The following is a 22,770-nucleotide window of genomic DNA, read 5'->3' on the forward strand; positions in this document are numbered from 1 at the left end:
GTAGTTTTTTTTAATGTATTTCAGTCATATAAAGATGGTGTGTAGTCACCATATCTCCTGCTTTTAAGATGAACCCTAGTTACTCCAGAGGATACACTGGATGAAGGGATAGTTTTTATAATACCACAAGTATGATAAAGTGTAAAAAAAAAGCTACAATAGCTATTTTTTTTGAATGATTTATCAGGCAACCAATGGAGCTGGGATACAAAACAATTCTTATGATGGCTTAAATGTGTGTAAGGTAAATTAGGATAACAATCATGCAAACATGTTTATAAAAAACTTCTTTATACACTTATTTTACTTCATTACATATAATGACATTTGATTTTAATTACAAAGGATGATTTCCACTTTTAGAAAAAAAGGTTATGGTGTCTTGATTTGGTTATGTTGTCTTGATTTGGTTGTGTTGTCTTTGGTTGTGGTGCCTTGATTTGGTTGTGTTGTCTTTGATTGTGGTGTCTTGATTTTTTTGTGGTGCCTTGATTTGGTTGTGTTGTCTTGATTTGGTTGTGTTGTCTTTGGTTGTGTTGTCTTGATTTGGTTATGATGTCTTGATTTGGTTATGTTGTCTTGATTTGGTTATGTTGTCTTGATTTTGTTATGTTGTCTTGATTTGGTTGTGTTGTCTTGATTTGGTTGTGTTGTCTTTGGTTGTGGTGTCTTTGGTTGTCTTGATTTGGTTGTGTTGTCTTTGGTTATGTTGTCTTGATTTGGTTGTGTTGTCTTGATTTGGTTGTGTTGTCTTCGGTTATGGTGCCTTGCTTTGGTTGTGTTGTCTTTGGTTGTGTTGTCTTTGGTTGTGTTGTCTTGATTTGGTTATGTTGTCTTGATTTGTTTGTGTTGTCTTGATTTGGTTATGTTGTCTTGATTTGGTTGTGGTGTCTTGATTTGTTTATGTTGTCTTGATTTGGTTATGTTGTCTTGATTTGGTTATGTTGTCTTGATTTTGTTATGTTGTCTTGATTTGGTTCTGTTGTCTTGATTTGGTTCTGTTGTCTTTGGTTATGGTGTCTTGTTTTGGTTGTGGTGTCTTGATTTGGTTGTGTTGTCTTTGGTTGTGTTGTCTTTGGTTGTCTTGATTTGGTTGTGTTGTCTTTGGTTATGTTGTCTTGATTTGATTGTGTTGTCTTTGGTTATGGTGCCTTGATTTGGTTGTGTTGTCTTTGGTTATGTTGTCTTGATTTGATTGTGTTGTCTTTGGTTATGGTGCCTTGATTTGGTTGTGTTGTCTTTGGTTATGGTGCCTTGATTTGGTTGTGTTGTCTTTGGTTGTGTTGTCTTCGGTTGTGGTGTCTTGATTTGGTTGTGTTGTCTTTGGTTATGGTGTCTTGATTTGGTTGGGGTGCCTTGATTTGGTTGTGTTGTCTTTGGTTGTGTTGTCTTGATGTGTTTGTGTTGTCTTGATTTGGTTATGTTGTCTTGATTTGGTTGTGTTGTCTTTGGTTGTGGTGTCTTGATTTGGTTGTGGTGTCTTGATGTGTTTGTGTTGTCTTGATTTGGTTATGTTGTCTTGATTTGGTTATGTTGTCTTTGGTTATGGTGTCTTGATTTGGTTATCTTGTCTTGATTTGGTTGTGTTGTCTTGATTTGGTTGTGTTGTCTTGATTTGGTTATGTTGTCTTGATTTGGTTATGTTGTCTTGATTTGGTTGTGGTGTCTTGATTTGTTTATGTCGTCTTGATTTGGTTATGTTGTCTTGATTTTGTTATGTTGTCTTGATTTGGTTCTGTTGTCTTGATTTGGTTATGTTGTCTTGATTTGGTTATGGTGTCTTGTTTTGGTTGTGGTGTCTTGATTTGGTTCTGTTGATTTTGGTTATGGTGTCTTGTTTTGGTTGTGGTGTCTTGATTTGGTTCTGTTGTCTTGATTTGGTTGTGTTGTCTTTGGTTATGGTGTCTTGATTTGGTTGTGGTGCCTTGATTTGGTTCTGTTGTCTTTGGTTGTGTTGTCTTGATTTGGTTATGTTGTCTTGATTTTGTTATGTTGTCTTGATTTGGTTATGTTGTCTTGATTTGGTTATGTTGTCTTGATTTGGTTATGGTGTCTTGTTTTGGTTGTGGTGTCTTGATTTGGTTCTGTTGTCTTTGGTTATGGTGTCTTGTTTTGGTTGTGGTGTCTTGATTTGGTTCTGTTGTCTTGATTTGGTTCTGTTGTCTTTGGTTATGTTGTCTTTGGTTATGGTGTCTTGTTTTGGTTGTGGTGTCTTGATTTGGTTGTGTTGTCTTTGGTTGTGGTGTCTTGATTTGGTTGTGTTATCTTTGTTTGGTTGGTTGACTTTGTTGATGGTTATTTTCTACAGCAGTTGTTTTCTTAAAGCTCCTGGGAGGATTGTTTTGGTTGGTTATGGAGCTCACTTAAACTGATATCGTGAAATGGTTTACAAAAGCAAACAAGACCTTAAGATAGAATATATTTTCTTCTGTGAAGTTATTCTTATTCGTTACTGCGAAGGGATATATTTAAATAAAAACTTTGCATAATTGTAACTAATAACTATCTGTGAACATCCTGTCCAAATTTGGTGAAATTCTGATTCCGATTCCCAGAGATACATGTGATAAGGCTAGAGAAGCCCTAATTTGACCTATTTTAGTTTTTTGGTAAGATGCATAAAAAATCCCCAAAAAGTTATTTTGCAGTAAAATATTTTTATACAACAATCTGTTTCATAAACTAGACATGTTCAAGTGAAATATGGTCGTGCTTTGTTCTACCTCGGGTAGGGGTATCTCGAAAACTAAAGCCTTTTTTGGGGGTTTGTTCCTCTACTATCAGGAGTTTGGTATTTGTCGAGGAGTGCAGCAGTGCAGTATCAACATCTAAAAGATGTCCAAGACATGAAACATCAAGTGGGTTTTTGTGCTGGACCTAAAATGGAGTGTAGCTGGGTGATACACAGAGCGAAAAATGAAATCAAACTACCCATCCTGTCACACTTTTGGCTACAACCTGTCTTTACTGACCTTCACAGAAGATGCTTTAACATGCCACAACAGGAAAAGCACGGGTGTAAATAATAGAAATTAAATGAATTCAGTGACTGAGTTCCATTTAGCTGCTCCAAATAGTGAAGAAGTTTCAGTTTGTGTCAATTGTTGCGGTTGTTTTGGACGAAGGATTATGTCTTATTTTCTGATCCGGCCCTTGGCATGCTTGTGAAAAATCTCATGAAAAATTTAATTTCATCCTTCTGTCTTTTTTTTTTTTTTTTTTTTTTTTTTAGCTTTTTGTGCCTTTATTGGAGAGATAGGACAGTGGACAGAGTCAGAAATCAGGGAGAGAGAGAGTGGGGAATGACATGCGTGAAGCCACAGGTGGGATTGGCGTTGAGGACTATAGCCTCCATATGGGACGCGTGCACTAACTACTGCCCCACAGCGAGTATGTTACTATTGGCATGTTATGACCCTCTGTGTGCCAGTCAGTCACATTTTGGCTGCTTGTGAAAAAAGACAAGTAAGCAACAATGAGGGAATGCAATCCAGTCCTTTATTGTTGTGGCTAATGTGTTAGCTAAAATGTTCCTGACCAAGAAAACATGGAGGAGCAACTTTAGTGTCTCTTGCCACCTTTGAAATGTAAGTCCAATGTTGACTCTGTTTTTAGCTTTGGTTTCTTCCAACTCCTGAATGAAATAGCTCTTAAGTTTGTCAAGTGTATCTTGTTTTCTTTAGCTAACGCAGAAGTCGCTAACTTTGCTGCTACTGGGTGCTGCAGGTCGCTTGGGGTTTGTGAGAGCTGAAAATAAGTTGTTGCTGCTTTTTCTTTTTCAACAGAATATGTCAAATCAAACTAAATAAAGTGTGTCAAGTGGCTAACAAGTCGAATATAGCTCTGAAGTTTGATGGAAGCTAGTTATTTGTGATTCTGCCGTTTGAAATGATATGTCCATATCAATGGGATTTTTCATGGTGGACATTTAATTATCATTTGTCATTCACCGGATATTAACAGTTATATCTCCCTTTAAGCACGCCACATTTTAAACTGCCCCCTTTGAAAAATAATGACCATTTTAATAGACATTATTAAGTCATTATGTGGTGTCCAGTCATATAAATGTGGACTAAAAAGCTTTGTAGTTGAGTTTTATTTTATTTCCTTTTGAGCTTTTTGCAGACACCGCCTGATTTATCTTGCAAAGGGCTCAGTCATTTCCGCACCGTGCTCTATGCAAATGTCTTACTCATAATGTACTCTAGTTTGACTCAAGAAACTCAGGAAGTCGTCATACTTACTCTGACTCACAGGATGGTTTAGATTTTTGTTGGTGGACTGCCTCTGTTGACTGGGGTTTTATGATGTGTGTACTGGTTCTCATGTGGTACTGCTGCAGCAGAAAGCATTGTGACTGGTCCTCTTAAGCTTCATGGTTGTTCAAGGAATGATGTAAATTAGTTTTTATGTTACAAATGCTCAAAGATGTTATCCTGGATATGTTGGCCAACAGTTGCATAGTTTTACACCAAGCAGTAACAGAGCAACTATAACAATCATCATCATCATCATCATCATCTTTATTGCCAGACTCAAGAGTCCATTAGAAAACATATAAAAAAACGAGCAAAATAAAAAACACAGGGTAAAAACACATACATACGGACAAAACATAACCAATATTATAAAAGACAACTGTACCAGTGTCGCCATAAGGCTGACTGGTATCGCACAGAACTATGACTGGGATTAGTCAACAGCATGATGATGGAATGATGCAAATACATTTGTACAATTCAGTTTTTCACAAGAGCCTGAAAAGTGTTAACTCCTGCATTACAAAATAACTCACTTGCACTAGTCCATCAAGGTTTTTTAAACAGTATTCTCATGGAGTCATTATATGCAACTTTAAGCTTTTGTAAGCTTGCCTATTTAACATTGATACTGAGTCTTCCTGCTGTCAACCTAAACAGTCTGAACAGTAGCATTAGTCATTGCAACACCAGGTCACAAATACAAACTATGTTGGAAATCATTTATACAAACGATGTCCTGATGTAGCTGTAGGCTGGTAGGTCAAGCAGCTAGTTCCAAGATTTAATTTGCTAGTTCTCTAGTTTCACGTAAAACATGGACTTCTTGACATGACTTGATGGATTAGCCAACACTCACCCTTTATGACATGAAATACATTTAGGACAGCAGAAAAATCCCAAATCAGCATCAATGATCCTAGGTTTTTACAAACATGTCCAAACTGCACGCCTCTGACAATCTTTGTATTCATTTTGCAGCACTTTATTTCAACGGTTGATCAGGCTGAAATCAAATCAGTTTGATGTTGAAATATGTCTGGACAGGAGGACTGCAGGAAATATCTGTGACAGGAAATAAAACATGAGCTTGCAAATTACCATGTCCGAGAACTGCTTCTCTTTATGAGAAATTAAATAAATGTAATTGAACCTTATAGCACCAGGTGACATATTCAGTCCAAATGTGTGTAATGTCTGATATTTGTGTGACAAATGCCAACGCCTGCTGGTGTGGAGTGTTATTGCCTCTCACGCATGACAGAATGCACAAACTAATTGGCAGTTCGGTGTAAACAGTATGACTTTTTGGCCCAGCAGTGTCAGACAGAACACGATGCTGCAGCCTGTAATAAAAGATACTTTGTTGTCAGTCTGTCGTGTACCAGCCTTAAGATGACCACTGACGGGATCCAGGATTATTTATGTGACGCCCCTTACACTCTCAAATACTGGTGTGGAATTGTACTCTGACCAAAATCAGTAAACACAATGTTTAGGATACCCAGATCACAGATATCGTACCTGTTGCACATTCATACTGTGTAGAGATGAATCCCACTAATATAAAATTCTTCTCTCACTTCCTTACATTGACAGTGAGGTTGAACCCTGCTTGGATATTTGCTTTTTTCCGTGTGATTGTGCTACAGCAGCTTCAATTATCATCACATTGTTACTTTGAAAAGGCTATTTCTTCTCTTTTGGTCTTGAAGGACGTGTTCACACATCCAACTATCTAATGAAGTAGGCGTGTAGGATATCAAACTATCACATTGAAACGAGCATTGTCTACTGAAGATCATCGGAAATTCTTTGAGAACACTCTTGAAAATGCTTCAGAGGGACCGAAACATAGTGATTCTTTTCTAATAAATTGGTGATGCAGAGCAAGAGTAGTGTGCAGGATTTTTTATTTTCAGTGTGATCTGATTCTCTTTTGGTATAAACATAAACTGGACTGTTTGCCCTAGTAATTCTAACTTTGTTGTCTTAGCAGAGGGATTCAGTTTGTTTTTACTGGTAGACTGACACACTGCTTTATTTTTATATGTCTCTGCAATGGTCTCCTCCATTTCCAACATTGTGCCACAGCAGTAAATATAAGATTGCCACTGAAAAATAATTCTCCTGCAGTTGAGCTCTGAACATGCTGAACAAGGACTCAACCACCGTTGTCATATTTCTGTTTCTGTTCCCATGGTGAGGAAGGGGTTCTCTATCACGACAAAACAGAGCAGGGAAAGTCCCAATCATACTACTGCATATCGGCATCACTGATGATTGACGCAGCTACTTTGCAAGGCCAACAACATTGTAAATATGGCCCGCAACAAAACGTTCTATTGTGATTTTTGCACTGGCAGTCATTGTGTTGTATGTCCAACATGTTTGAGAGGGGTAAAGGGACTCCTCACTGCAATAGGGGGGCATGTAGAGTGCAAACCCAGAACAGCTTTTAACTGTGTGCTTCGTGACCTTTGGTTCTTTGAATCAACAGGTCATCCCCTAAGCAGAAAAGGAGGCCCTAACAAAGAAATGCTAAAGGTGCTTAATGTGTTACTATGTAGCGTCCTCCCGTTTATGTTTCGCAAACATCAGGCTAATACTTCTGTAGGTGTGATGGATAATCAGGGTCAGAAGGGCAGACTCTAAACTAAACCTATTCCTATTCTTAGTCTTTGTGATTAAGGTTTCTTAAAAGCCTTTTTTATTGTATAGCTTTGGAAAGATCTTTGTGTCAGCAGGGCATGGATGTTCTTTCACTACGATACAAGTGGTCCGTAACTGACTTTAAGATACTAATTCAACCATAGAGGGGGGATCGTTTCGTCCCCCCAAATTCAAATTGAAGGTCAAACGTCACAGGGACGTACATATCACGCCTTGAAACACAGCAGTCTGAAAAGGGCTATTGTAGAATCATGCAAATGTTACGCAGGTACTATGCGGTATATGTTCAACTGTTTAGCGTGTTAGCATGCTAACATTGTCTTATCAGCATTTAAACTCAACACAAAGTGAAACATGTATTCTGTAAATCAAAGTACTGGGTAAGCTGGAAATTGGGCCAAATGATGTTGCGTTATGAATCCCATTATTTTTTTTTTTATCAGTACCAAAGTGGTGGGCCGAGATGAAACTACAGGTCAACAATGTCCATGCATGAAGTAATAAGAGCTGGACTTTACGAGAAGATGGTGCCTATTCAGTCAAACATTATTTGCTCGACTAGCGCTCACACAAAAATGGTCCTGACTGTTAGGTTTACCTTTGGGATATTTTCCTGCTGGCTGTTCAACCTGATGTTTTTACAGTGTTAGTGCTGAACTACAGGTGACATTGATATAAAGGCAACAAAAATCTCATTTTAGCACCGTATAGCGGACTCTGTAACTTTATCCGACACTTCCATGTAGTTATTTTTAACTCATGTCTTTGCATTGCTCTGTAGTTTTACATTTAACATTCTATTGTCATCTATCATTAAGCCCTTTATTATTGTTTCATTTCATTTACATCTGTTTTCATTGATTAAGTAAGCTCTCCTTATTCATAGTTTCTTAATTGCTTTCATTAGAGTCTACTCACATGATTGTCTGAAACTTAATTACACATGAAAAGTAGTCTCGTAAAAATCGAATTAGCCTGTTGATTAGGTTACAGCTCAGACGCGCTCTGCCTTTATGTCATGTGATAAATAGCATACCACATGAGAGAATAGCCATGCAGAGACCGAGGTGTTTACACATTCAACTTTAAGAGTGAGGAACAAGGTTTGAGCTGAGGCTATATGCTTTATTTTTCTGGAAATATGAGTCAAGGTACAGATGAATCCGGGGAGAATTGGTAGTTGGCAAGCAGCCATTACGGCGGTGGCACCTCTGTAAGAAAATTAGCGCGTTTGAATGCAATCTGTCCTAAAAAAGTGAAACATTTTCTACTTTTACTATGACTTTCTGCCTAACAATTCCAAAGACAATAGGAAGAAGCTGTGGAGTCTTCAGATGCTCTATAAGTCATACAAAACTTTAACTTTGGAAAAAATGGCAAGTGCACAAATCACTGTATGAGAGCGGGCGTTCAAAAACAACTCAGTGGACGTGCAGAGGTTGACCGAGACAAAAATATATTAAAAGTATTTTCAACCCTTTCTGGGTGATCTGTATTTGGTTTGATGGTTAATGAAATCCTCTCCTATATGATCTTCCTCTATCAGTGAGCATACAGGCAGGAGCTGCATGTAATCATTGCAGAGCAGCTGCATTAGACTCTCTGAGAATATCTATCTATGTACTTAATCAAATATATTGGCAGATGGTTGAGTTTTTATTTCGCCATCATGTGATCAGGTCATTGTTTTTCTAAACGGTGTCTCCCTAAAATTTAAATAAAGTTAAGATAGCGTGATTAAGGTTCCTTCATCCGCAGCTGTCTGATATTTTTAGAATGCTGCTGTCACAAGCCCTATTCAGAGCGCCTTTTCAAGCCGCGATATTTACGTCCCTGTGGTGTGTCGCCTTCAATCTGAATGTTGTGGATGCGTAATGGGGGAACGAAGTGACTGTCGCGGAATCAATATTCGGAACCAAGTTGTGATGACTGCTGAGCTTTTTTACGGCACTTTTGCGGGGGGGGGGGGGGGGGAATAAACAGCAGTCTGAAGATGCCACTGCAGTAAAGACGGCCACCACAAGATGGCAGCGCACACAAATCGGTCGACGGATTTGTCTACAAGGTTTTGGATTAAAGTTGAGTCTGAACTCTGAAGTCATAGTAAATGCAAATTATTTAGAACCCACTTCCATCTTAATCTTCGGCTGCTTGATGCAGGCTCAGGACCGCTCTTTGTTTCCTGTCTGTATTCTCTCTGCATAATCAGAGTGCTGCTTCATTTCACTTGAATTATCAACAACCACAACCTGTTTCCTAACAGCCTCACCTTCTTTTTATTTCCCTTTTCCTGCATTTACCATCAGCAAGTTGTTTTTAAATAATTGAATTGCACATAGTGCTGCAGATAACGACCTTTCCAAGCTTGTTTAATAAACTATTCTTTGTAAAAGAATCTTCAGGAAACCGCCGTAAACCAGGCGTAAGAGTGCATATTAGAAATAATTTTTCAACGTCTATCTGCTGATCTTCAAATTTCACCTTTGTTTTCAAATGGTCTTTTCTGTATAGAAAATGTTTCTAAAAACATCTTTTAATCTGAGAGTGGCTGATAGCTGACTGGAGCTTCTTCTGACTGAATCAAAATGATGTGAAAGCATGATGGTCATTATTCACAGGCCTCCAACCAGCAGGTTAAATATGCACATGTTGAGTGAGAAAGCACTGTTACTTTTCAAGTTTTCTGTTGCGATAAAAAGTCTTTGCAATGGGTTTATTTTAGGGTTTCCAACACATAAAATATGCCGCCCTGGTGTATTTCGACCGCCCGCCAACGTATAGGCTGACCACTATTACCGTCTACAATCAATAAACTTGTGGACGATCTGCAGTCACTTTATACCTGTTGCATAGGTGCGTCTGTGTGCTCTGCAGGTGATCAGAGAGAGAGAGCGAGAGAGAGAGAGAGAGAGACATCCACTATTCAGTTGACAATTTTTTTTTGGTCGTACTCTTATCTAGCTTGGATCTATTGAGTTGTATTTATATCAAATTTGTTTTCCCCTCTACATTAATCAAGTTTAACAGATATTAACAGATATGTAGGCCTACATTGACAGATATTCTGGGGGGGGGGCCCTGCTAATATAATAGTTAGGGAAACACTGCTGTTATTTATTGGAGTTCAGCACACAATCTGCAGCAGGCAGCTGTACATTAACATTTTTAAAACGGAGCCAGGAGAAGCTTCAGTTTTGAAGCCTGCGGATTGCGCGCCTGCGCTCTCTCGCTCTCTCAGGCACGCAGCAATTTTATGAATAAATGAAAAATTAAATAAGAACAGGTCGGGAATATACTTGGGCCCAGGTATCGTCTTTGTGTGGGAAACACTGGAGACTAAATATTTCCAAACAGGTTGTTGGTATAAAGTTGTCATTTTTATTGTTCTGCACTTTTGTGTGTGCCAGTTCTAGCACTAGCCCTTAGTAGGCCTACAGTGTGGCTGCCAGCAGTCAATAATAAATAATATTCTTTTTATAAATTAATTTGCCTCTTGCATGAAATGTGTGTAGAAATAGGCCTACAGTATATTTTAACGGTTATGGTGGTACTTGGAGAGCCAAATATTTTCGGAGGTGGTACGCAGTTTGAGAACCACTGATTTAGACCACAGGGGACTGTTTGAAACGGGGGAAAAGAGCAGGCAAAGATACAGGTGCAGACACCTCGGCCTTTTCCTCAGGCAGAGTGAAGCAAACTGAGACCATTTTACACAAACTCAGTATTTCTTTCACCTCATGATTAGTTGTCCTCCACGTTTGGTCACTGATCCACCCTGGGCTTTTATAAAATCAGTGCTTGAGGCTGATCGTTTTTTTTATTTGTCCTGGCCGAGTTGTCCTGAGAACAAACAGACACGTCAGGTCTCACAATGAGTTTAATGTGACCTCCCGCTGCCACTCCTCCTGCTGCGGCCCAATAGGCTCGGCTCAGCCCTCGCCTTGTGTACATTGGTAGAGTCAACTGGTGGGACGGAGCCAGAGCACTATGACTTGATCCCAGACTTCAGCCTGCACACCAGTTACTTTCTCACGCCTGAGCTGCTTTCTCTCTTTTATCGTGGACGGTAAGGTCCGTTTTTATTTTTGAACCTAGTTCTGTTTCATTCCTTCTTTTCATCAGTGTGCAGCGTGCTGTGTATGATGGATTATCCCGGGGGTGTTCTTGAGTTCCTGTAGGCTGCGGTACATGTGAGAGGCAGTGTTCATGTGTAGTATGTTTCAGACACTGAATGGGGGCTATATTTGGCCACTTTCGCTCTGCTTTCGCTGGGATGCTTTTAGAACACAGTCTGGAGGATTTGTTCATGAAGCGAGGCATGCTGAAGACTCACACTACTGTTATGTTTTTACTAAAACAGGAACAGGGAATTATACCCGTCAGTCAACACATCAACTGTTTGACAACCAGTCAACCAGTCAACCATCTCCATGTTTTTTTTCTTCTCCCGAAAAATGTCCATGTTATTGTTTACAGTTTGTCCAAGAGGAGGATTTATTTTTGCTTCAGTTTAAAGACGGTGTAAATTTATTTTCTTTGGATTTTGGATCATAATGTTACCAGTTTACTTTGGAGCATTGGACATTTGCATTGAATTCTGTATTTTTTCTTCATAAGAAATGATGTCCCACTCCTCTTCAAACATGTACTTAAAAGCGCAGGTTGTCTTACAGGTTGCACGATTCTTTAGTCCGTTTGTTTGTTTTTGTCATTGAAAAAAAATCACATGTTTGAAATAAAGCCTTCAATCAACCAATGATATTAAGAGTAGATCCAGTAGGCCTACCAGTATAATGAATACATGATAGAATACAGTATGGTCTAGACCTGCTCTTTTTGTCAAGTGTCTTCAGATACCATTGGCTTTAAATTGGTGCTATTCAAATTAAGATTCATTGACTGATGGATTGAATGTCTCTGATACACATGGTGCTGTATTGGTATTTCATTTAAGCCGCTCTATATGTACTGATCCAATGCTTCAGATTTTAAGGCTGTTTCATCAAATCTCTACTAATTGTTTGTTAAAAAAAAAGAAAAATCTGGTTATTGATCTTGTGACCACCACCACAGCTGACAACAACGGTGTGGCCAGTCGAGTGTAACGGTGGAAACTTCCACTTGTGAAACTTGTGTCTTGTTTGTGCGGCTTCAGTTTCAAGAGGTAGAGGAAGAGTAACCAGAAAGGATGAGCAGTCGGCCCTCAGCGGGTGAGAACCAACAAGTTGAGGTATTAGGGGTGTTGTCAGGAGGAATAATAGACGGTGCTGGAACATCTGTGGGGGCATCAGCTTCATATGACCCCATGACTCTGTGGCAGGTAACTGCGGTCATTTTCAGCTTGAGATTTGGTTTTGAGAATACTTTAAGTTAACGCTCTGTAGACTCGTTTGACTCCCCCCCGTCCTGTCAACCTGAACAGTATAACTGTAAGCTCAGCTATGTCTGTTCTATCAGAAGTCTCTCTCTGCATTTATAACAAAAGTGCTTTGAGATGTCAAAGTGCAGCGACATTACACACGCCTGAATGCTCCACAACCTAAACACCAAAACATGTTTCTGAGCTGCTTCCCCTCCTGAGCCTCTGCTGCTGCTGTATCAGCACCGTCTCTCTCTCTCTGTTTGCTTTCTGCAGCATATCAGCGCCAAAGAAGTTATGTAAGCAGACAAGTTTTGAGTGTTTACTAAAGCTGAAACAACAATTTGATTAACAAGTTAGTTTTCAAGAGAAAATGGATCCCAATTTAACGGATAAACTTTTCTGAAGTCGAAACCATCGTATACAGTTTCTCAAGTACGAAGATTTGCTGCTATTCTCCGTTTTTAAATCACTCTACACTCCATAGGACTCCGGTTTATTGACCCTGTAAAGCCTAAACCATCAAATCGTTATCAGAAAATGGTTTGGTTTTAGATCATATTTGATACATGAGTGTTTATTTTTTTCAATTTGCTGGGGAAAAAATGGCCACTGGAAATTCAAATGTCTCACTCCTCCCTGTGAGACTCATTTCTTTTCATTTTGAATCTTCTTGACTGCTCTTGTTCCATCTTCGTGTTAATTCTCATTTGCTCTCTACAATTGTACTCAGAAACCAAAATAATTTTGTATTTTTATAATTTCTTACTTGGTCAGTTTGAGTGAATATTAATTGGGAACAGAAAATAATGAGCAAGTGAGCCCATGTAAACATCCAATGACTCCGATGTAAGTTACGACATATTGCATATAAAAAACACAATATGGGCCTCAAATATTCCAGTTTCCACTCCTGATATATCCCACGTTAATCCTTTCATGAGTTCACTATAATAAGCAAAAGAGAAGCATTGCTCAATGGAATGCCTGGTGCACACATTTCGACCTTTAACACCTGCTGTGTCAAATATGAAACCCATTTTAATACCAGAGTCAGAATCTTTGTTGGCCAGGTGTGCTCACACACACGAGGAATCTGACTTTGGTGATCTGAGCTCTCTATGTACAAAAAGTATGACATTAGATATCCACAATAAAGACAAAATAAACAAAGAGTCATATGAAGAAGACTGAATGAGACGTCAGTTCAGTGGTGAGCAGTTCAAACACGCTGAGATAATCATGACAGTAGAAGACGTAATAGAAAGTGATTGGTTAATTCACATGAGGTAAAGAGTTTTTAAATAAGAAAAAAATATCCGTGATATCAACAATTTAAATTATTTTTCTTTCTTTCTCTTTTTCAGAAATTGGTGAAAATATCCCAATCAAATCAGATTTGTTTCAGCATTGTTACTGTCCTGTACACGGGTCATATGAGGAATGATTTCCGCCCATGGTAAAGCGAAGTGCACAGGACATTCATCTACATTCATCTGGTTCTAATCATCAGGGTTTTTAGGAAGGATAAGGATGAAGTGGTATCAGAAAGTTATGTATAAAATATGATTCATTTAGCTTCATCATAGTTTGGCCTGGAAATAAAGAAGCCTGTTACTTTATTCAAAATCTAAATGAGATTGCTAGAATTGAATATCTACGTCTACCAACACACTGTTTATGTTTGAAACTCAAATGAATCATGGGTAAAATGTTACTGGGAGGGAACAGGAAGTTAAGAGTCTGAAATGATCCCGTTAGAGGTTGAAGTCTGAAGATTTCAAACATTCCATATACATGTCAGTCAAACCGGAGTGTTTTCTTTCTTTCTCTTTCTTCTGAGTCCAGGCTGTTTTTGAGTCTTCGGTCCCGGCCTGGCCCTCGTACAGCAGCAGTCACTGGGCGGTCGAATCCTTCCCCTAACAGTTAATCTCTTTGCACAAAAGGCCACTTTGTTATGGCAGCTGCTTTGCTACAAAATGCAAATCTGTTACTACATGTTTTCTAGATTCTTCCTCTGCATCGTCTCCTGTTAATTCCTTAGTTGCATTTCTATACATGACTTTACTGAACTTCCAGAGTGCTGACTATTGGTTATATGTATACAGTGTATAGATGCTTTTTATCTTAAAGAAGGTCACGTACAGAGACAGAGGAATTGTTTTGAACTTGGCAAAGGGGACAAGTAACTAAACCAAGTGTTGCCTTGCTCCCCCACCTTCCCCTCTCTCCCCCTCCTCTCCTCCCTCCACCCCCTTTTTTTTTCTGTCTGTCACATGTCCTTTTCACAGCATAGAAAAGTTTCTGGATTAGGGCAGAATTAACACAAAGCAGCGACGCCACTCCAGCTACACTCGCAAAAACAACGCAGGAGGAGCAGCACGAGGGGGGACCGGGACACTCGAGCGAACGCCACCTCAGAAAACTTCAGACTGTGACAGCCAGAGGCGGACGAGTCCATCCAGCGAGAGAGAGAGAGAGAGAGAGAGAGAGAGAGAGAGTGGGGCAGAGAGGCAGGGGATCTTTGCCGACAAGGTCCAGAAGGATGGAAGAGAAGCAGTTTGCCGGGATCCTGGTAAGTTTGACTTTAGTTCAGTGAACACACACACAGGCGCACTTAACAAACAGGGACACCACACATGGGTGGTCGCGGGTGAGATGCAACTGCTGGACCTCCACTCTCTGTGTCCCTATCTTCACCTTTTACTCTGCTTCTACGGTTGTTGTTGTTTTTTTTTTCTTTTTTAAATACTCTGAAACAGAAGTTGGTGCTTAAATTGTTGTTCTTCAGTTTCTCTGAACAACCTGGAGACATTTAATCTTTTCATCTGACCTCGAGTTTGACCCACCTTACCCAATGTCTTGTTTATCTTTGACCCATCACAGATACATGTGTTTGCACTGATAACCTGCAGATTGCCCTGTGGTTTAAGATCACTTTGATGGTGTTTGAGTGCAGCAGACCGAGCTGTCATCACCTGCTGCTCCACATGGCAACAGTAAACACTCTTAACCATAGAAACTTCTCTCCCACCCCTCGTCTCTGCTCTCACAGAGATCTGGTAATCTGAAACAATAAACGTGTTTTCAGATTTTTTAGGCTGCCGATAAGAGAGAAAGCCAAGAGGTAAAGGATACAGTGCCAGGCCTGTGCTGTTAGTGAAGCTTTAAATAGAGATTTGGCGTCATTGGCAGTCAGGTCACTTCTCTCTCTCTCTCTCTCTCTCTCTCTCTCCCTTCAGTCTGTCTTGAGTCGGCGATAAACACAAACTCAGAGCTCCAACTCTCCTGACATTCTCGCTCATTTGAAGCCTTGCTTTCCTCCCCAATGTTTTTTTTCTTTCTCCCTCTGCTGTGTCCTTTTCAGATGCATATCCACATTAAAATGAGAGTGCAGCGTCTGAAGTGAAGGAGGAGGGGGGGGGGGGCGTTATCAGCCTCTCCTGCTCTCCCCTGTCACTCTCACACAACATTTGAAGGTGGTTGAAGGTTGAGATTTAATTCTTTTTTTTGGAACTTTTTTGTGTGTTTATCTGCGTTTTCAGCTCAGTGACTCATTGCTGATCAATCTGCAAAGAAAGGCTCTGCTAGAAAGTTGCTTAAGAAGTTATGTAGGTTTTAATTAGTTTAGGTTATCCATGTGATTTAAATGTAATTATCCAGAGGGATTTGTATTTTTCTGAATGTAAGGGCGGCAGTGGGCGTCTCTTAAGGGGCAGGTTGGGGATTTGATCCCCAGCTCCTGCAGCGTGTAAATGTGTGTGATGGAACAGTCCTGATAGGCAGTTGGACTCTTTACAGAGCAGCCTCTGCCATCAGTGTATGAATGAGGTGTGAACAGACAAATGTGACATGTAGTGTAAAAGCGCTATACAAGTCAGTTTAACATATTCTCCAGTTTCTCTCCGGTAACCATGGCGTTATAACCTTTTTGTTGGCCCTCCCACACTCAGAGCTGCCAGTTAAACTGTGGAGGTTACATCTATAGAGACTGTAATGACTCATCAAGGCCACCAGGGGCATTTAAGCTAACAATGGCTGAATGCATGTGATGCAAGCGGCAACCTCCGGTGTTAAAAAGTAAAGACAGTTCGGAAGTGCAAAATCCTGAGGCAGGCTCAGGGAGGCCTGAAGTCACATACACACCCCATTTAAAAAAGTTTTTACAGCAGAAATTAACATGTTTACAGCCTGGTAAAAAAAACAAAATAGGTCTGATTAGTTATTGTCCTCATGGGTACGTACTGTACAGGGGGTGAATTTCTTTTTTTAAAGCATCTGTTTTGATTTAATTAACAATACGTGTTATTCATAGTTCGGCGCAGCTGACCTGATTGACAGGTGGGTGCGATGTAACGGTTCGTCAGGAGGCTTCAAACCTGCCTCAGCTCCAGCTTTCAGCCTGTCTTTAGGTTGACTGAAAGTTAGACTGAGACAGGATTTCCAGCATGGTGGCTGCTGCCTCCAGAGCCCCCTGTAGTAACAGATGGCTGACGTCACTCAGCCTCCCCTAATTAATCCTCCATTAATATTTACAGTCTATGGTCTACTGAAGTATTCAAGAGATATTGTGTGTTTTCATGAGTTATCTGTATGTGATGGCACCATTTCAGGGATGCCTTATGAGAAAAAAAATAAAGAACAAAGGGCAGATTATAGATCAATATCACATTAAGTGAAGCTAATTTGAGTCAAGTTTTATACTTCAGTTTAAAGCTGAAAATGAGCGATCAGTCGGTTAGAAAGAGACTCAAGTGTTGGAAAACAGTCATAACTTGGGCTGCCCCAACAAAGAGACAACTACAAACAGCAAATGAAAAGATCTATAGTTGACACATCTCAGAACTTTTCTTCATTTTAGCTGTATTGATGGACACAAGAGAAATCTCTCAGAGCAGGTCTCGAAGTTACCATTTAATTCCTATTTAGGTTTTTTGACAGGAATTTTCCTGGAAGTTCTCCGTATCTCCAAAACAAACGACCCTGTTGATTTAAACTCTTTAAACTCTGCAGTTTATCTTTCAAGTTCAGCGTTTCTTTGATGCTTTTCTGGACACAAGCCATAGGCAGGGGCTGCAAGGTTAGCAGCCGTTGGCTCATTTGTAGATGCTTACCTTTTTATAAGGTAAAGATTCCTTCACTATTTATCGTTCACAACTATTCACAGAGGTCTCCTCTTCTCCAAATCCCAAATCAGACATAATCATTCAAACTGGTAGTGCACCAAATAAAAGTGTTTCAAGTTAAAAATCATTGTCTTGACCTTCAGCTGTTGCTGTGGACTTAAACCTCCACCTTGTTTACAGTTAAAAAACTTCAATAACATGACTTAACATAGAAAAAAGACCCTTAAGGACAACTCTTAATCTTACACGTGTAAGATAAGATAAGATAAGATAAGACAAGATTATCCTTTATTTATCCCACAACGGGGAAATTGACAGCGTTGCAGCACCAAAGAGCAAAGATTGCAAACAAAAAGTGAACCACAGTCCCAGTTTAAATAAAAAAGAGAAATTAAAAATGTACAAAAAAATCGATGGATACCACAATATAGATTTAAAAAAATAGATCAGCTGAGAGCTGCAGTTGATGGCAAATGATAGCTTTGCCATCATCCTTCTGTCTCCCACCACCTCAACAGGGTCCAGGAGGCAGCCCAGGACAGAGCTGGCCTTCTTCACCAGTTTGTTCAGTCTGTTCCTGTCTGCAGCCGTAGTGCTGCTGCTCCAGCAGACCGCTGTACAGGATGACTGATGCCACCATAGAGTCATAAAAAGTCCTCAGGAGTCCACCAAAGGACCTGAGTCTCCTCAGCAGATGAAGTCTGCTCTGGCCTTTCTTATTTGGAGCTTGAGTGTTATCAGTCCAGTCCAGCTTATTGTTCAGATGAACACTCAGGTACTTATAAGAGTCCACTATCTCAACGTCCTTTCCCTGGATGTTCACCGGTGTGGTAGAGGTGGGTCTGTGCCTGCGGAAGTCCACCACCAGCTCTTTGGTTTTACCCGCGTTGATCTGGAGGCAGTTCCGCTGGCACCAGTCCACAAAGTCCAGGTTGAGTTCTCTGTACTCCCCCTCGTCCCCATCAGTGATGAGGCCGACAATGGCAGAGTCATCAGAGAACTTCTGCAGGTGACAGTTAGGTGTTTTTGTTCAGTTTCAGTTTGGTAACACTCGAGACTCAGAGCTGCAGAGGTGCAGTTTTGTTTGGTGCTAAACTGGAACTTGAAAAAGGATACAAATCAAAGTAAAAGGACTAAATGGGAAGTGCACTACTAATATCCACAGTTAGTAAATCAGCCCACCATCTTTGGACAAGAGCCTCGTCTTATCAAGACTCATTTTCAGATTTTGGCTCAAGCAGTCACAGCTGGCGACTCTGCTTGCTCATGAAATTGGAAAGTTTTGTTCCCAGGCCAACATGTCTCCATGTCCAAGGTCAACGCAGTAGATTTGGCAGGGAATTCAAAACTGAACAGACACCTGGGTGAAGACATGTGACCTTACCTTATTGAATTCTAAAAAAGAAAAAAAAAACAGGCAAACATTTAAACTATATTTATGTGTGTATGAGCACCTTCTGAAGAGGAATAAGTTCTTTCATAGGCGTAGCACTGTGTGTTACGTTGTCTGTAATAGGGCTGTTTTCATTCTTTGTTTATTAAAGAATAATGAAACGATAAAACACATTTTTGAGTCAGTTTGTTCTAAACCAATACAAATAATGCACACATAATTATCAAATATCAGAAGGTACTGTGATGAGTTATCTGGCCATTACTGTCATCTGTGTGTATTATTCATCGATATCAAAGCATATTGATTAATATCGAATCGAATCGTGACCCAAATTGAAATGGAATTGAATTGTGAGGTTGTGGACAATAACCCAGCTCCGTAATGTCCCTTTTTCTCTCTTATTAACGTCAAGTCAATTGCGGAGAAACTACTCTTTGACACGAACACGAGCAAGAGACTGAGACCTTCTGGTTTATCGACAGCACATGCTAATCTAGTTTGCTAAAGTTGTCGGCACATACATACTACGGTATGCAGGTGCATCACCCACCGCTGTCTGTACGCCTCTATTCAGCTCCTGATGTGAGAAACATCAGGACCTAGAACATCAAAAGAAGATAGCGTTCAGTTTACACACACTTCGTCTTTTTCAATGGTCTCTTATGTGTACAGATGTTTAACTGCCTGGAGACGTTAAGTTGCATCCCTATTGTGGACTGTTTCGTTTTTTTGAAATCGAATTTCTCCGAACAATTATCAGTTACTCATTCTCATAGAAAAACTAGGTCAGAGGTTATGTGTGTTGTAGACATACATGTGTTATCTATGAAGGTCAACATGGTGCAGAGCAGCGGGGAGATTAACCAACCATGACTGTGGTCAACTGCTCACTCACACACACTTAAACACTACTGCCGCTTAATGCGCTGTGATGAATGTCTTCAGTCGGGCTAAACAGTGGTGTCAGTCATCGCTTGGAGACGTCACTGAAGAATGAAAGAAAGTGTGGTTGTGTTTATGGGCTGAATCCAAGAGCTCGGTCTCCCATCGCCAACTGTCACTTCAAGTGTGTTGTGTTCCCCACATTTCCTCAGCCTCATACTTTCTCTCTGTCCTTTTTTTCATATTTATCACCAGAATTGTCGGACTTTCAAAATTCTTACGATATATATCAACACCATTTTTGTCCTTTTCAGTACAAAGTCAGTCAAATGGCCGATAGCGCGTACCATTCTGACCCCAGTGTGAGACTGAAAAAGTCACAGCTGTGTAATTTAAACCGGGTAATTTGTGATTTGATTGCTGTCATTTTTCAATTTGATTCAAACCTTTATTTATTCTCGACAGGTCATTGAGCTTTCCCTCTTTTCCAATGCAATGAGATTGCAATCATATTAAAAACAAGCAAATAAATAACAACGAATACTTATTAATCAAAAACAATTAAACAATTTAAAAAAAAACCTGAACTCTGCAAGAGATTGGGAAGAACTCCAGTCTTCAGAGTTTGCTGGAGGGCGTTCCATTAATATGAGGCATCAAAAGAAAATGCAGATTTACCAAGTTCAGTTTATCTGGAGAGGTTCAGAGAATGGTTGACTGAGAACTTTCTATTATTATGTATTTGGACAGTCAGTCTCATGTACAAAATATAATAAATGAACACATCTAGGACTACCTTCCAATTCTGTAGAAGAATAGAAGATTTTTGACATTTCTCTCTCACCTGTGTCTGCTGAAGAACTTTGGATAGACCATGGTTTCCACCTGAAACTGCAGGCCGCACCTTGAAGAAGGCGCAAGCCGATACGCGTTTGTGTACTTTAATGTTTCTAGCCCAATGGGTTAAAGACCTTTTATAATTTTCTAACAATCCTGAGTGCCTGGACCTGGATTATTAATACCCATGTTTTTTGGGTCTTGAGTTTTCCTCTGCTTTATGTAGTGTTTCACTGGTTTAGATTTCTGTGTAGTGTGTTTCAGAGAGGAGGACGAGGGGGCCTATTAATTTGGTTCCCATTAAAAACCTCAGGTAAGACTGCATGTAAAGGTTTTTAAATTAAAACAGAAGGAAAGAGCCCAAAATAAGGACTCATCAACTTTAGCCCATTTTAGATTGCAATTCGTCTACAGCCTTGTAACAAAGTTCCTCATCATTATGCCTTTGTATTTAATCATTGCATCCACTACATTGTGAGATTTCACATTGTGTTACGTTGGCGTGTAAACAACGGGAGCTCTACATTCACGCACACTCAGACATGCGCACACACAGCCCTGTTCCCTGGCTCCAACTGCCCCTGTTATGCATGCATCTACTGCTGCCTCTGATGGCGGATCGGAGGCTGATTCATTGTATTCCACCTCCATGTGTTACACACTGCAGATCCCGCCTTGAACTCTCAATTTATGAGTGGCTATTAGCAGAAACTTGGCTTGCAGGCCGTTGCACCTGCTGTATTGTAAAGTGTTTTAGAAACACTTTTTGAAGTGAAGTAAAAGTTTTTACATGTGACAGCCTTTATGTCTCCATGCTGGCTGTATAGCACGGCTCGGCGTGCAGGCTCGTGGTTTTATAACATCAGATCTGAACACAGTTGCTGACACCCGATCCCGTGTTTGAGATAGTATGGGAGGTGGATCTGATTGGAACAACTCTTTTCCTGTCCCTCATGTTAAATTCACTCATCTTTAACTCTTTTTATGCAGGGTGAAAATGTTTTCTCCACATACTGCTAGTATTCCCTGCCCTCTCTTTACACTCCGGGTAAATTTACCGGCCCAGATGGTTGGTGGATGGACCCGTCAGCGTAAATCTTGTGACAACACAAGGCGCTCGCTTCCTGCTACCGCTTGGCTCGGCTGGTCGCCTTCTGCCGGGACTCTTTCTGTCCAAACTTCATTCGACTGCTGCTGCTGCTGCCTCTGCTGCAAAAAGGCCCCCTCTCTTCAATCTTCCTGCGCTGTCTTGTACCGCCCTGGAAGCCTCCACTTCCACTGGACAGATGAGCAGATGGTGCCCTGGCATTGGCCTTTAAACTGTCCTGAGAGCTGTCTCTTTGTTTCCACTCCTTAGTTACCTCTTTCCTGCAACGTCTTTATGATGTCTGCTATGTGGATGGATGTATAGGGATGTGGGAGTAGAAGGGGGAGGAGGAGGAGAGGGAGGAGTTGGACGGACGTTTTTTTACTTATTTGTCTTCTGAGCGCTGCATTCAAAGGCCTGGCTGCGCAGACCACTACTGCCCCTCCATCACCATGATGTCTGAACAGAGAAGGAGGTCAGCTAACACCGGCTTCTGATCAAAGTTTCCTTTTGGCAAGACTTTTAATGTTCTCACTTTATTTAACATCCACAATTTATAGGATCTTCTTAGAGTGTGGGGGACGATCAAGACTTCTCATTTTAATGTCACACTTTGTATTCTGGCACTTTACGAACGGATACTCCAGATACAAACTTATTTCTCTAATTGTTTTTGATGGATAATACTTAAAAAACCTGTTGGGTTTTCTCCATATAGGGGCTCTAAACGCAGGATGTTGCAGTCTTTAGGACTGATATTCTATATAACTAAATAATAATTCAGTAAGTATCTCACCTTAGCCTATTTTTCAGACTAGATTCATGTTTAAACAGCTTCTACAAAAACAGAAGGTCATGCTTTAAACTATTTAGTCAAATTATTAATCAATATTTTTTTAGCTTTATTTTAACAGGAAAATATTCTCATTGAGATCTCTTTTTATTTCAAGAGTGTTTTGGCCATGACAGCAGCGTTAAGGTTTTAGACAGAGAACAAACAAATATGACATCAATCAGCCAATCAGAAGCGTTCAGCAGAGAAACATGTGCATTCAGTCATCTAATGATCCTTAATCCTGCTTTTTAAATCTTAAAAATCTTAACTCAACACTCTAGTTTAAAGTGACTAAGCAATTAAGATGATGGCG

General features: G+C 40.1%; 1 protein-coding gene across 4 annotated transcripts in view; it reads left to right on the forward strand.

The window, feature by feature from the left end:
* Nucleotides 1-22,770, forward strand: part of slc6a9 (solute carrier family 6 member 9) — a 92,106-nt gene that overhangs the window by 4,996 nt on the left and 64,340 nt on the right. For 2 of the 4 annotated variants that reach the window (XM_065953748.1, XM_020653419.3), the window contains exon 2: nucleotides 14,586-14,869. In XM_065953748.1, coding sequence (XP_065809820.1) covers nucleotides 14,840-14,869 — 30 coding nt within the window. In that variant the 5' untranslated portion in view covers nucleotides 14,586-14,839. Of the gene's footprint in view, nucleotides 1-10,891; nucleotides 11,007-14,585; nucleotides 14,870-22,770 lie in introns of those variants that run through there. The other 2 variants (XM_065953745.1, XM_065953747.1) reach the window with 2 other exon arrangements.

The sequence above is a fragment of the Labrus bergylta genome, chromosome 4, assembly GCF_963930695.1.
Source record: "Labrus bergylta chromosome 4, fLabBer1.1, whole genome shotgun sequence".
In the NCBI taxonomy this organism is placed as follows: Eukaryota; Metazoa; Chordata; class Actinopteri; order Labriformes; family Labridae; genus Labrus; species Labrus bergylta.